The 14304-nt window shown below is 35.3% G+C and overlaps 1 protein-coding gene across 4 annotated transcripts in view; it reads right to left on the bottom strand.

The window, feature by feature from the left end:
- The window catches only part of RYR2 (ryanodine receptor 2), a 678741-nt gene that overhangs the window by 76504 nt on the left and 587933 nt on the right, over positions 1 to 14304 (bottom strand). For 3 of the 4 annotated variants that reach the window (XM_046653495.1, XM_046653496.1, XM_046653498.1), the window contains 3 exons: positions 13654 to 13705; positions 6206 to 6259; positions 4935 to 4958 (listed from right to left, as the gene is read on the bottom strand). In XM_046653495.1, the coding sequence (XP_046509451.1) occupies positions 4935 to 4958; positions 6206 to 6259; positions 13654 to 13705 (130 nt within the window). The remainder of the gene's footprint in view (positions 1 to 4934; positions 4959 to 6205; positions 6260 to 13653; positions 13706 to 14304) is intronic. The other variant, XM_046653497.1, reaches the window with a different exon arrangement.

Raw genomic sequence — 14304 nt, 5'->3', positions numbered from 1 at the left:
CTGAGAACTAGAAGGACCTACAACTAGAATATACAGCTATGTACTGGGGCTTTGGGGAAAAAAAAGAGAGGAAGATGGGCAACAGATGTTAGCTCAGGGCAAATCTTTCCCAGGGAAAAAAAAAAAGCACAATTATATGTTTAAACATATGTTCTATACAGTTTGCTCTTTAGGTCCACACACTCATATGCATGAATTACCATATATAAAATATAGAGGATACAGAAGACTATGCTTTCTGGGAATTTTTCTCATACCAAGACCTCTCATACTCTACCCCATCCTAGGCCCTTTCTCTCCAAGCCTTGCTAAGTAGTCTTGCTTCTGAGCCAGGGTGGCCCTAGAAATGGCTCATACCATTACTGTGGTTATGAAAGCTGGGGTTGCTACCTCCACTACCAGTCACTAAGGAGATCCATGCTGATGGGACAGAGAAGCTGCAGTGCCTGGGCACTTGGCAGGCTGGACCCAAGCTGGCTGTGGCTTCCCCAGGGGCTGTGTGGAAGAGCTGGATAAGAAATTATGAAGAAATCAACTCCCTACGACAAATAAGAGAAAAGAGGTGGGACCGAACCAGCAGATAAAGTGCTCATCCTTCCCCAGCAGGCACTGTTCCATGATGTATATGGCCTCTCAAGGGGCATCTGAGATGACTGAGCAGGTAGCTGTGCTACTGAATAGCCGTGGTCAGCTCAAGAATGTACAACCTTGTATTTGCTCTCCCTCCTTCCCTGTATCAGTTCTCTTCTTCCCTCACTTTTACTTCCCAGGGATTGTAACACCTCCAACCCTCAAAAATTGTTAGCACATAATCTCTTTGCTCTGTTTTTAAGGAACCTGGTCTAAGACATGAGGGCATTCCTTGAGATCAACAAGTTAGTAAATAAAAGTGCAGTTGGCAGATTGCACAGTAGGCATGAGTATTGGAGAATGCTGGCCATCAAAACTCCTTCCCCTCTCTGCTCTATGATTCACTGGTACATCAAGCAACTCAACACTTTCGTCCATATTTTGGACACGAAATAGAGATTCTACAGTAGGAACTAAAGAATGCTACATTTTCTTGATAAAAGCAATAATTATTTCAATGTTTTATATCCATAGCTATATCTTCAATTTTTTATTTATTTTAATTTTTTTCCTAAGGAAGATTCACCCTGAGCTAACATCTATTGCCAATCTTCCTCTTTTTTTGCTTGAGGAAGGTTACCACTGAGCCAACATCTGGGCCAATCTTCCTCCATTTTGTATGTGGGTTGCCACCACAGCATGGCTGATGAGTGGTGTAGGTCTGTGCCTGGGATCTGAACCCACAAACCCAGGCCACTGAAGTGCAGTATGCCCAACCCAACCACTATGCCATGGGGCCAGCCCCTCAATGTTTTGTTTTTAAGGGTTCTCTTTGTTAAAATTCAGGAAGCCCTTCTAATTTAAATTGTGTGTTCCTATGAATAGAATTGTATGAACCCATTCAAAGATCAAATCAAATTATCCAGCTATTTGAGAGGGTACATCTTATAGCTAATTCATTCTTGCAGAACTACCAAAAAACGCCCCCTGGAATTCTATTCAAAATTAGACCATTGGAGGGGCCAGGCAAAAGTGCTTTTATCACTGTGTAGACAATTTGGACCTAAATTTATTCTTCCATACTGAATGGTGCATACTTCGGAACATGAGCTGGGTATTGGTCTGAGTACTTTAGCAGGTATGATGTCATTTTAGTTATGTCTGAGGCCCATTTGGGAGAGAAAATAAGTTATTCTGCTAAGTTTTTTATTACAGAATGTCAACTCTGCCACTGGCATATTTCATATTTAAGACATAAGAAATCCTCTTTAATCAATAGTACAGAATAATGAGACCTCAGAGACTCATCAGAGAATTCATCTGTGAATTAGAAATTGGGCATTTGCCAAAGGATGATGCAACTTGCCTAATATTTGAGAAAGATGGTCTAGAAGGTAAGTTAACGCTCCATTCCTCTAGCTCACTTAAGCTCCATTTCATTAATTTAGATTTTTCAGTAAGTAGTAAATCTGCATTATAGTACCTTAGTATTCCACACTGAATTATCATTTAATGCCATACCCTCAGATTTCAGAGAATGGTAACAGAGAAGAAACCATTTGAAGATGTTTCTGTTTATTTTGCAAAATCACAGTTTTAAAGTGTGGTCTATTCTGGTACCAAAGCTGTTTGTTGATCAACGTGAGAAAAATCTCTCATGCTCAGAAAAATGAAATTATTTGACTTGAAATGCTATTATTTATTTGTTCCTATTATTATTTGCTTTGGCTTAGGAAAACTTCAAAGCTAAATAAAGCACTCAACTGCAGTAATTAACATTTCAGGTAATTGCTAAAACATTTCTTCCTTTTCAGTTAACATTGACCTCTTTATAAGACTCAACTGTCCTTTTTCATAGTTTTAATATTGAAGTAGCCTCAAATCTAAAAAAGGTTATATGTAATAATTAACTAAATATGCAATAAAATTATTAAATAGTAGTTGTAGAAAAAGTATATTTACATTTATCATAGACGAAGCAGGGAATTAAATTATCAAGTTAAATCAGGTAAGTTTTAACAGGATTGTATCAGTAAAACATACAGGTGACGGAAAAAGAAAAGAGCTGGCAAATACTTGGCATTTTAGTCCCCACTCCTTGTTTTCCATGTTTCTTGAGTGTTATTTTATTCCTCACGGAAATCTTCCTTAAAATGCCACTTTTTTATATCTATTTTTTCTTCTCAATATCTTTGCTAAATACCTTACAGATAGAGAATTTAAGTAGAAAGTATGGCAAATATCAATAATCAGCCAGTTATATGGATAAAATTAAATTATAACACACTTCACATTATTCCCAAATGTACTTATAATTCGTTTTAAGAATTATTGAAACTGCATTCAGATTCCTTATAAGTTAAATGAAAAATTCCACTATTAGACTTTATCTAAATGATATTACAACTAGACATCTCAATGGAAAAAGTCTGGCACACTATTAAATTTATAAAGAGAAAGTAATAATCCAGTGGTCTGGTCAAATTTTTCTGTGTTTTTTTTGGTATCACAGAGTCGACCTCAGAGAAAGTATTTTCCTAGGTGATCGACTGAACACCACTCTGCTTTTCAACTTGGAAAGAGTTCATATTGCTTACTCACAGAATTTATATTTTGCAAATAGTAGATTGTTACACAAATTAGACATAGATAATAAATTATAGTCCCAAGTCACATGGAGATTCAGTAAAACATCTGGTTAAGAAGTGAAAATTCCCAAATCTTGTCTATTGTGTTATGCTTATGAATATGTGGCAATCACCGGCAATTTTAAAATCCTGTCTCATGCTGGGACTGTCATACATGCTGATTTATATCCTCTTTCTTGGGATTAATTGCCAGGTTTCACCATTATATGAACTTCTTGCCCATCATTGTAAATCCAAGGCATGTAGCCCATTCTCTCAGGTCAGGCTCCACACCTCACCTGATTTCTTGTCTTCAGTCCAACCTGAATCCTAGACTCAAAAAGCTAAGATTCCACTTCTAGCCATTCCCAGACTTCTTTTCTGAATAGGGAACATTTCTAATGTCATCAAATTTGACCTTATTTACCAAACTGGATTTGCTTTTGTATCTCCCTGAAACTCCATTCCTCTTTCAAAGTAAAATGATTTTCTTAACCAGCAACACCTTCTCATCCTGGCCTGCCTTCCCTACCCACACTCACAGATATCAACACGCTCTTGGGGCATGAACTTCTGTGCTATCTAGAAAATCAAATCTTTGGTTGATGTTAGGAGGTCCTTTCATGTTTTTGACCCTCAACAATTCACAAGAATTCTACCTGAGATAATTAGTGATAAAAGTATAAAAATCTACCAAATTAGTATCACGCTCATTATTACTTATTATTTAAGCCCATAATATATTATTAAGTGTTATGTCCATTATTGTCATTAACCACTACATCCACCCAATTGGAGCTATATATGATAGCATCTGCATGAACTCAAATTTTTAAATTTACAAGGATCATGATGTAAGAACAATATATTCCTCCAAATATAAAACTGAGTTAAAATATTATAATTTGTTTCTTCTAAATAGATTGTTTATTATGACATTCTAAATTCATCTTAACAACAAATCTTTCACTGTTTTTTTACAGAAGGCTAGAAGAATACATTTAAAATGAAAAGCTTTGTTTTTTAACTGAAGTTACGATGAAGATTTTCTTCCTAGGATGTTTATGACTGATTTTCCTACTAAACAGTCTCATGAAAATAAAATGTAAGCTTAACAGAGTTCATATCAGAGAGAAATTTTTGTAATTCTAGATCAAATTGTTTTCTCTTAGCAAATTTTCCAAGAACTTCGCTATTCAAAATATTGACACACAAACAATCGTCAAGTTCTTCCCTATAGTGAAATGCTGAAATCAACACTGAAATAGTGGAACATAATCTCTAATTACTAAATGAAGGTACTACTAACACAATGGAAAGCAGATTTCTTTCCAGTCTCGCCAGCAATGCCATTTATCACATCTCCTTTCAAGTACTGAGACTGGTCTTAAAAAACAAACATCAAGAGGGATGAGGCCAGAATGCCATGCTGAAAGGTCTCTAGCTAAAAGTTAATCACCTAAAGGGATGGACTCTTTTATCCCAGCACAGTATGCAGCTCAAAATTAACATGTAGGGTAAAATTTCAAATTACAAGTCATTTAAATTGCAAGAAGAATAAACCTGTGTCAAGGAAAGGATACTGAAGAGACCAATTGCATTGGAGCTACAAACTTGTAGAAAGATCGCAAGACCTTTTATTACAAAAGAATCCAAGATGTTGGGTCTAATAAAGGTAAATGTCACAAGAAACCGAAACTGAGACCCAGACAAATACACACATATATATAGTTTTACCTTGCTGCGTTGGGATCCTGTGACCTTAGGAAGGATGAGGACAAGAAGCAAAATAGCAATAAACAACTGCTCTGAAGACAACTGATAGACCACAAACGGCGTGCACTTCAGAAAAACAATAGTATTTGCTGCTCACAGCTCATTCTAATTTACCTCAGTTTCTAATCAATAAAGAGGGATTTGAGAATAGAATACACATACATCAGAACAGCTTATAGTGACACATAGGAAATTAATCTTACGGCATTTTTCTCAGCGAGCAATAGTCCTGGCTTATTCTCCTGTTTTTGTATTTTTACACATTGACTTCAATGCTGGGATGCTCAGATCAAACTGTTTCTGAGAGGGGCACTACTGACATCCACTCCTCACCTATGCCTTTTTTGGGTCCACTGTAATCAGAGACTTACTGCTGGTTACTAATATATTTCCAGACTCTTCGACCTCAAAGTCTAGTCACGTAAATTAATAGAAAAAAAAAAAAGAACCTAATCTGTTTCCTTCCACTTAATTTCTTTTTGAAAATTCTAAAAAAAAAAAAAAAAAAAAGAACCAATAAATAAGGAGAGTGGTAGTTAGCAAAAAGCTAGTTTTTCTCATAAAAAGCAAAAATGCGTCTAAGCAAAGGAGGAAAATAACATATATTTACTTTCCTTCTGGCTAATGAATATTGAGCAGTATTTCAAATTATATGGATATTTAAAAGCTGAGAACGTTTGAGAAAATAATTATAAAAAATAGAACATAGTCCTAGGAATATACGCACCCCTACCTCATGCAAGCAAACTGCATCATGTGCCACCATTTACATATGTACAGGGAATGAGTGACCTTAACGGGCAAAAGTCGAAAGAGGCCAAATCTTTAAGACTTCTTCAATTCAGAAAAAAATCGCAAACCGAAGGTTTAATTAAAAATCCGATGCTGTGTCGCTCTTCAATAAATATTTTCCTCACATGTCTGTTGGAAATTTCAGATCACAACATTCAATGAGATGAGAACAATTTGAAGCAATCTCATCTCTGAGAGTTCTCAGGAACACTCATTCTGAACATATGGGTTTTGTTTGGTTATTTAACTATTCTATGTTCCTTGGTCTTAACTTCAGCAAATGTTAGGACTCAGATATGTCCATCCAGCTTCTGACATGCAGTTCCTTGACACAATAAGCTGCAATAAGCCATGAAGCAAGAAACATAAATGTCAGTTATAAGCTATGAAACAATGTTTCAAAGTAGGAAAAAAGAAAAATCTAGAAAGATTCATCTTACTTCAAAACTCTTCACTTCCTCTTCACCATCATCATCTTCCTCGTCATGACAACTCTGATACATGTAAAAAATTAAAAAGATCAACAGGACTAGAATATGTTGAGACAGAAATTACAAAAGAATTTAGCATAGAATATCAAATCATTTGTATTAGTTTAACATCAACATTGTTTAAATATATTAGATATAATATAAATATGTTAGATATGATAAGCTTAGATGATATAATCAATAAAATTCATGACCTAAAAGAAAATTATATTGTGTACTTACAAAATTAAAATATGAAATTACCAATTTTATACATATCATGGAGATATTTACAAGGTCCACATCATACTATACATAATACTTATTCATGCATTTGCCTTGTTCAAACCAAACTGCAAGCCTTAAAGACAAGCATCATTGTTTGCTCTTATTGTACGCTGCCATTACAACACACTAATACAGATACATGCAATAACTAGGAATTAAAATTAATAGAGAGCAATGTGCATTAATTAAAGTCATTCTTGTAATCTCTTTTTAAAAGTTCATTTTTTATTGTATTTGGTCCAAAGGAGGAAAGTGAAATTCTAACTGCTACTACTATTATCCTTTTATAGAAAAATGATAAAACTGATTCCATGATTTTGAGTTAGACTCCCAGAAATGATAAAGGAGTTGTGCTAATCCATGAATATAGTTCTATCCAATTCCCACAGCTGAAATTTTTGCTTGATAAGGAGGCAGAACAGTGTGGTGGTTAGGTACATGGCCTGAGAACACAGAATGCCTGGTTCAAATCCTGATGCTGCCAATTGTTATCTGTTTAGCCTATGGCAAGTTCCTTTACCTCTCTGGGTCTCCATTTCCTCATTTTATGTGGGAATAAGAAAAATAGTACCCAGTTCCTGAGGGATCACATGAATTAATATATGTAAATTGATTGCCACTTAGGAACAAGTGTTTGAAAAATAATAAGCTCTTAATAAATCTCAACTGCTATTATTATTATGGTTTGGAATTAGGAGTATCATGTCGACCAAAGGAAGCTGGTCATTAACCAAGACCTGTGGTAGGAAGAGACCTATAGCTCTTCAGAGTTAGACGGTTCCCAATCTTCTAAGGACTTTTTATGGTTGGTAAGCACTCAGTGTATCATTGAAGTGCATGGAAGCACGTGGTTAAATATAAGTTACGAGTCAGAAGAATACTTCTAATTCAATGATTCACAGCACTCTGAGTATGGAGATGAAGTGGGGATGGGAGGGAGGGTACAAAATGTGATCCTTCCATCCACTCAATGATAAATGATAGAAGGCTTACCACATTCTTTCGTTCATTCAACAAATATATACTGAGTATCATGCTTTCCATTTAGAATAATAAGAATGTGAACATGGTTTGCAAAAGAGAAAATAAGGGACCACAGACCCGTGACAATTTCACTACATGGAAAAGGTGTTAAAACAGCATGTTTCACCACAAAAACAAAGAGGTTACTTATTCATTCAGAGTGCAGGAAATTTTTCATTCTGTGCTAATTTTCTACTATGTGCTAATGTCACCTTGATGCCCATGTCATCAGTTAACCAGGAATGCGGAAAGTAAGAACCCATGAGAACTTTAGCAAAACATATCTGGAAGGCAAATCTGTAGTCCTCCATAAATACTGTACATCTAACGAGGAATACAGAGGAATTTTGGCTTATCTGCTCCTTAGGATCACTGATGTCACGTTTCCCTCCATCTGCATTAGCAATTAGGAGTGAAGCATGGGAATTTTATCAGGTGACAAGCATGCTTCCTATTTAAGCAAATTAGAATACTAGTATCAAATGTCTCTTAAAGATATGATGTTTTAAATTTCCTCAAACACATTATCTCCTTTATAAATTTCATTATCTTCAGAAAAAGTTTGAGATGAAGAATGTATTCAGAAAAATTGTCACTTTGAATTATAATAATATGCTTTGAAGCTATAAAATTCACATGATATGTTTGCTTTTGTGTAAAGGAATTTAGAGCTCTAGCTGACAAATATTTTTTACAAAGAATTATTTTGAAATGAAATATTTTAAACTTTTAAAAAACTCTTCCTAAGACAATTTAGTGAGATTTGTTTCTAATAAGGTTAAAATTTGTGATTTTTTTAATACCTATTAAGCCTGAATCTATTTGGAGTATATATCTGACAAAATTCATCAAACCCATAAACTACTTTAAACTTGTACTGATTGGCATGAGGGTATGCTGGGACCACAAGAAAACTCTAGCAGATCTCTAGCACTTTGTAATGTATTGGACAGAAAGAAAAAGATTTACAGGCATAGGAGATGCAGTTTTCAATAGCAAACTGCATCCATGCAATATATATGATAATGCCCAAGTAAACAGCAACTTCCATTAGATGGTCTTGAAGCACAGGATTTAGCTTTCTGGATCAAAATGATAAATTCTAGGCAAGGAATCGTGATACTATATGCCAGGGAAGAAAAGTGAATAAAATCTGTACTTAAAGAGGCAGAAGCATGGAATAGAGAATTTAAAAGAAAAAATTAGAGAAAACTAAAATAGAGGAGACTTCAGACCATTCAGGCATCTGCACCAAAATTCAAGATTGGCACTGAGAATAAGTAAAGCAGTAAGCAGGGCACTTCATCTGGCCAGTAACTGCTGGAAATTTCATTCTGCAAACCAAGCATATTTTATACAGTCTTAAGTTGCCTTTTTGATTGTGTAACTCCTCAGAAGATGGAGAAAGCAAAAATAGAAACTTCTGGTATGGATTTAAACCTAACAGCTAATGGGTGAGAGAGAAGAGAGAAATCTCGTAAGAAAGTCACTCTGGTATTTTGTCATTTTAACCAATGAAGAATGAACTACTGGGCATAAATTAATGTATATCTTAAATATTTCAATAAGTTAGTAAGAGAAGGAGGAGGAAAAGGCTTTTTTAGCTAGAAACTCAAAAGAGTGGAAACATTATTGAGTGTTTAATTTATGATGTTGTCATTCTAGATACTTCCAATACTCGTTTAAATGGGTAAAACCGTTCCATTACGATGAAACAGCTTCAGACAGCTCAGGAGGGATGATGGAAAGTAAAGAGAGAGTTTGAGAATCAAGCATGACTGGTCATGTTGAGGACAAAGGGGGTGATGAGCAAACTAAAGTGGATGCACTGGAAATTCTCTGATAAGATTTTTAAAAGAAGAAGTATTCATGATGGAAGTAGGGTGGTGGAAAGATAGGCAAGAAAAAAAATATATTAACCTAAGGTTTAGAACAAAGTGTGGCTTGATGAATACAAAGATTTAAAATGACTTTTCAAGATATAGCCAAGGCAAGGAGAACAGGAACAGTAAGTACGTGATTTAGAGCAGATGCTGTAATAATAATAACAGAGAGGAAGTGCAGAACAATGCATCAGCTGTTTGCTTCAGACTCAGCCACCAAAGAGATGTGATTTTTTGGGGGGTGGGGGCAAGATTCGCTCTGAGCCAACATCTATTGCCAATCTTCCTCTTTTTCTGCTTGAGGAAGATCATCCCAGAACTAACACCTGTGCCAGTCTTTCTTCATTTTGTATGTGGGTCGCTGCCACAGCATGGCTTGATGAGTGGTGCAGGTCTGTATTTGGGATCCGAACCCATGAAGCTGGGCCACCAAAGCGGAGCCCCTGGACTTAACCACTACGCCACAGGGCTGGCCCGAAAGAGAATTGATTTTAATTAGAAAAATTACTGAGCCAAGGGAAATGAAAATTGAGACCCCAAGGAAATACCACTTTACACTCATATATTGACAAAAATTAATAAATCATATAATATCAAATATTGGAGAAGATATGGATCATCAGAATCTCTCTTAAACATTGTGGGTAGGAATGCAATAACTTTGGAAAACAGTTGGGCGTTTTCTCCTCAAGTTGAGTGTTCACACATCCCGTGGCCCCTGAGTCATTTACAATAGAAAAGATAAATAAGAACGGGCATTTCAAGCCCGTTCCACACCAGCAAAAACATGGATGCAACTCGAAAGGCTATCAACAAAAAAGCAAATGGAGACGCTGCGGTGTAATTGCACAATGGAATATAATATGAGTCAAATCAAATAAACTCCAGCAACACACAAATGTATGGATGAATCTTAGAAAACAATAAGAAGTGAAATAAGTAAGTACCAAAAGATTGCATACAGCATATTTCCCTTATAAAAGTTAAAAACAACTAATTAAAATATACATAATTATATGTGTAATGTATATGTATTAATAAATGCATATAATAAGTGAAAATTATATAAAAGGAAAGCAAGGCTGTCTTGAACATAAGATTCAGGATGATGGTTTCCTTGTGCGGGGAGGCAGGGTATGGGTTAATGGGGATGATCGTGTGACTACACATAAGATATTATCAAGGTTTTAGCTTTTCTTGTGAGTAGCAGTTTTATGGCTAGTTACCACATTACTAGAAATGACTAAGTAACTAACTTAATAAAAGTAGGCCACTAATGGACCAATGATGAGAGTGTGTCATGAATCCAGTGCTATGATTAACCTAATTCTGTGCTCCTATGGTTAAAAAAAAATCAAAACTGAAAGTAAAAACCTAATTAAGACATAAATGATGGCTTCAAAAGGCCCTGCAAGGAAGGAAGGCCCTGGTGAAAGAAGACATGAAGACATGAATGTCTTGAACTGAGTTCAAGTTTCAAGACTCAAGGCAAAAATAATCATAGGTGAATGCAAAACGACTGTTGGTAAACTCCAAGAAACCATGAAGGGCAAGAGGAAATTTCAGACTATCAAGATGCTGATTTTCAAAATTAGAAACTACTTATTAAGAAGTTTGACATCAATCATCAAAATTAGCAACTTAGATAAACACAGGGAAGCACACTTACCAAGTTTGTGGTTAACGTGAACGGAAAGAGATATTTAACACTGAATGATAGAAATGAACTTTAAAAATATTTTGGACTTGGACAATCGTCTGACTCTAATTAGAGAAATGATGACATTTACTTAATTAAAAAGTATATCAATTGTCAAAACAGAGGTATGTGAGATAAAACTCAACATAAATTCATAAATGACCTGGAATTTAGATTGACAGGCAAGCTCAAAAGGAGACAAAAATGCAAGCTGGCTGCCAAAAAAATTAATGAATTCTTATACTTTATCATAAACGTATAGGATCCGAAGTCTGAATAAGCAAGTAAACAGTCCCAATGTGTCCTACCCAGGAGAACTCGTTCCTAGCATACTGTGTTCAATTCATTTCTAGGTAGCACACATTGATAAAAGAGAGCACACACAGAGTAGAATGAACTGAGTGATGAAAGTTTGGCATTCCTGGGCTATGTTTAACAATAAAAGGAATAAGATTACTTAATTATGAAGGGGAAAATCTTGAGAGAAAGTGAGCATCATCAAATATTTGACCATCTATCACAAGATTAGATTTAACCTTAGGATACAACTAGAACAAATGTGGAGGCAGGATCTGGTCCAGTCACAAGGAAGAACTTTAACCATCAAGAATATCCTACTCTCAAACCAGGAACTTCTACTTTTTCAGCCCACCTGCTCATTGCTTCTTCAACCTCAGAGGATGACAGTCCACGGACTCCTTTACAATCTCCTTATTTATCAGCTCCCTCTTTCCTCACTTCCTTATTTATCCTAGTTAGAATCCAAGATCCAATGACTCAGCCACTCTCATAGCAATATACAAAGCCCCTTCAATCCACTGTCCTTCAACAATGATCTGGCAAAAATATTTATCCTTAATGAATCTAACTTCTAATGCCTTCTCTGAATTTGCATTTAGTTCTGGGAACTGCAAGAGAAAAGTCACACAAGCAGGAAGACCGGTACTACTATAAATTCACAGAAAACAACATAAATCAGGTTTGCTACACTGCTTGAGAATTCTATTTTAGTTTCTAGTCAATATTCCATGCCAATTTCTACAGAAGGAATATCCTTCCTCTTTTATCTTTTAACCCAGCGTTTTTTAAACTATGAGTTTCAACCCATTAATTGGACATGATATCTATTTAGTGAGTCATGCTCTAAAACAATTTTTTAAAATTTAAATAGAACAGAAAATATCAGACTATCCTGCTCATAGGAAGGGTATAATTTCATAATTTTCTTTCAAGGTATCTATTTTTATGTTTTTGTAAACATTCTGGGTAGATGTATTTCTTACTGTGGGTTATGGTTTGAAATAAAGTTGGAAAGCCATGACTTTTCCCTCATGCTCTGTAACCTGTCTCTCGCTTGGCTCCCATTGACTTAAGGCCTCACTCCACAAATTATTCCCTTGCCCATTCTATTGGGTCCTTCCCATCAGGAGAAAGGCACGTTCAAATCTCTCTCTTCAAAAAAAATAAACAAATGGCAAACAGACAAAAATAATCCCCCTTCAACCTTGCAATTCCCTGTAGAGATTTAGGACCATATATCTTTCTCCTCCCTCTCAATCTTCTCAGTAAAGAAATGTTTATGTCACATTGCCTTATTTGTGAATCTCTACTTACTTCCCCACAACACAGCATTTGCACCACCAATGGCCCCTCTCCACAATCCTCTAGAACTATTCTCACCACGGTCACGTGATATACATGTAATACATCCTGGAGAACTTTTAATCCTTATCTTGTTCACCCCCTCACCAGAATACCAAACACTTATTCCTATACCTACTATATATGTTCACACTTAAGCTTCTCTCCTATTTTCTTTTTAAGGGTTCCTTTTCTTCTAACCATCTTTTAAACTTCCTTGTCCTTAGAAGCTCAGTCCTAGGCCTTCTTCTCTTCTCATGCTGCCTTCTCTGCTTGGGCAAGACCATCCACTCCTACGGCTTCAATTAGTTGCTGATGCTGATGAATCTCAAATCTGTATTAATAAGCCTTACCTGTGTTATTGAATGTCAGACATGAATGTCTGGACAGTCAATGGTCAAGTACTTCCTTAAACCACAGACTAAGTGGCCCTCACTACTATGCTCTGTTACCTGTTCCCAAAAGTCCTAATAGTTTCTCTACCATTAAACTTATTAGAGTTTTTTCTAATCATTTGTTTAAATTTCGTTTTCTCCATCGGTCGAGAAATTCCAAGAAGGCAAGCTGTGTTTGTTTCTTTCTTATTCACCATGTTATCTCCAATACCCTGATGCCCAGTGAGTATTTGTTGAATGAATGAACATCTGGAAAATCAGTGAGCTCCTCACAAATAAAATGTTAAAGGAGGCAACAATGATTACCTGTCAAGGAAGTTAGAACAGAGATTCACACAACAAGTGGAAAATTGAGATTAATGCCTCTTAGGTTTCTAAGATTTAACAATATTTTATTTTAATCCAGAAATACATAGATTCTTATCCTTTATCACATGAAAATGATTTCCCTTTATTAAAATAAACATTAAAATCAAGACTTTTTTTTACCTTTGCCATAATATCTGCATAAGCCATATATAAAAAATCTTCCTCCAGTTTGCTATGAAAAACAAGACAAAAACAGCAGTTGTTAAGTAGAAGGCTAGTCATACGTAGAATTACCATCACTGTATAAAGTAACCTTTATTTTTCACCAAGTATGCCTTTTTAAAATGAAATAAACATAAAACTTAGGCAAAGTAATAATTCAAAAACATAGAATCAGAAAGCAAAGATCTCAGAGCTCCTAAATAGCTGTGCCACCTTACCTTTCAGAACAGGCCTGCAAGTCTCACAAAATAAATGCTCTATTGATTTACACATAAATATAATAACTTTAATTTTCTTGAAACTACAAAAGTTGAAATAAGCAAATTTAAATGAGGTAGGGGCTTTTGACAGCGGAACTGATATTTGACATTTGATGGAAAGATTCCCCAAATTATTATGCTACTATATAATTAAAAAATACGATGAGCATAATAATGACCATTATGAAATTAAGAAAGTTTAAATATGTTTATTGTCCTCTTTCAAGAAGTACGGAAACCATTAATTCAGGAAGAAAGGTTTCTATCAAAAAATACCTAATATTTGCAAAGTTATTTTAGCAGTTTTAAACTTTAGCCATCAGAAAAATTCACTTATGAGAAATACCTC

The sequence above is a fragment of the Equus quagga genome, chromosome 2 (genome assembly GCF_021613505.1).
Source record: "Equus quagga isolate Etosha38 chromosome 2, UCLA_HA_Equagga_1.0, whole genome shotgun sequence".
Taxonomy (NCBI): Eukaryota; Metazoa; Chordata; class Mammalia; order Perissodactyla; family Equidae; genus Equus; species Equus quagga.
Note: the sequence above shows the minus strand (reverse complement) of the source record. Positions and strands in the feature narration are given on the sequence as shown.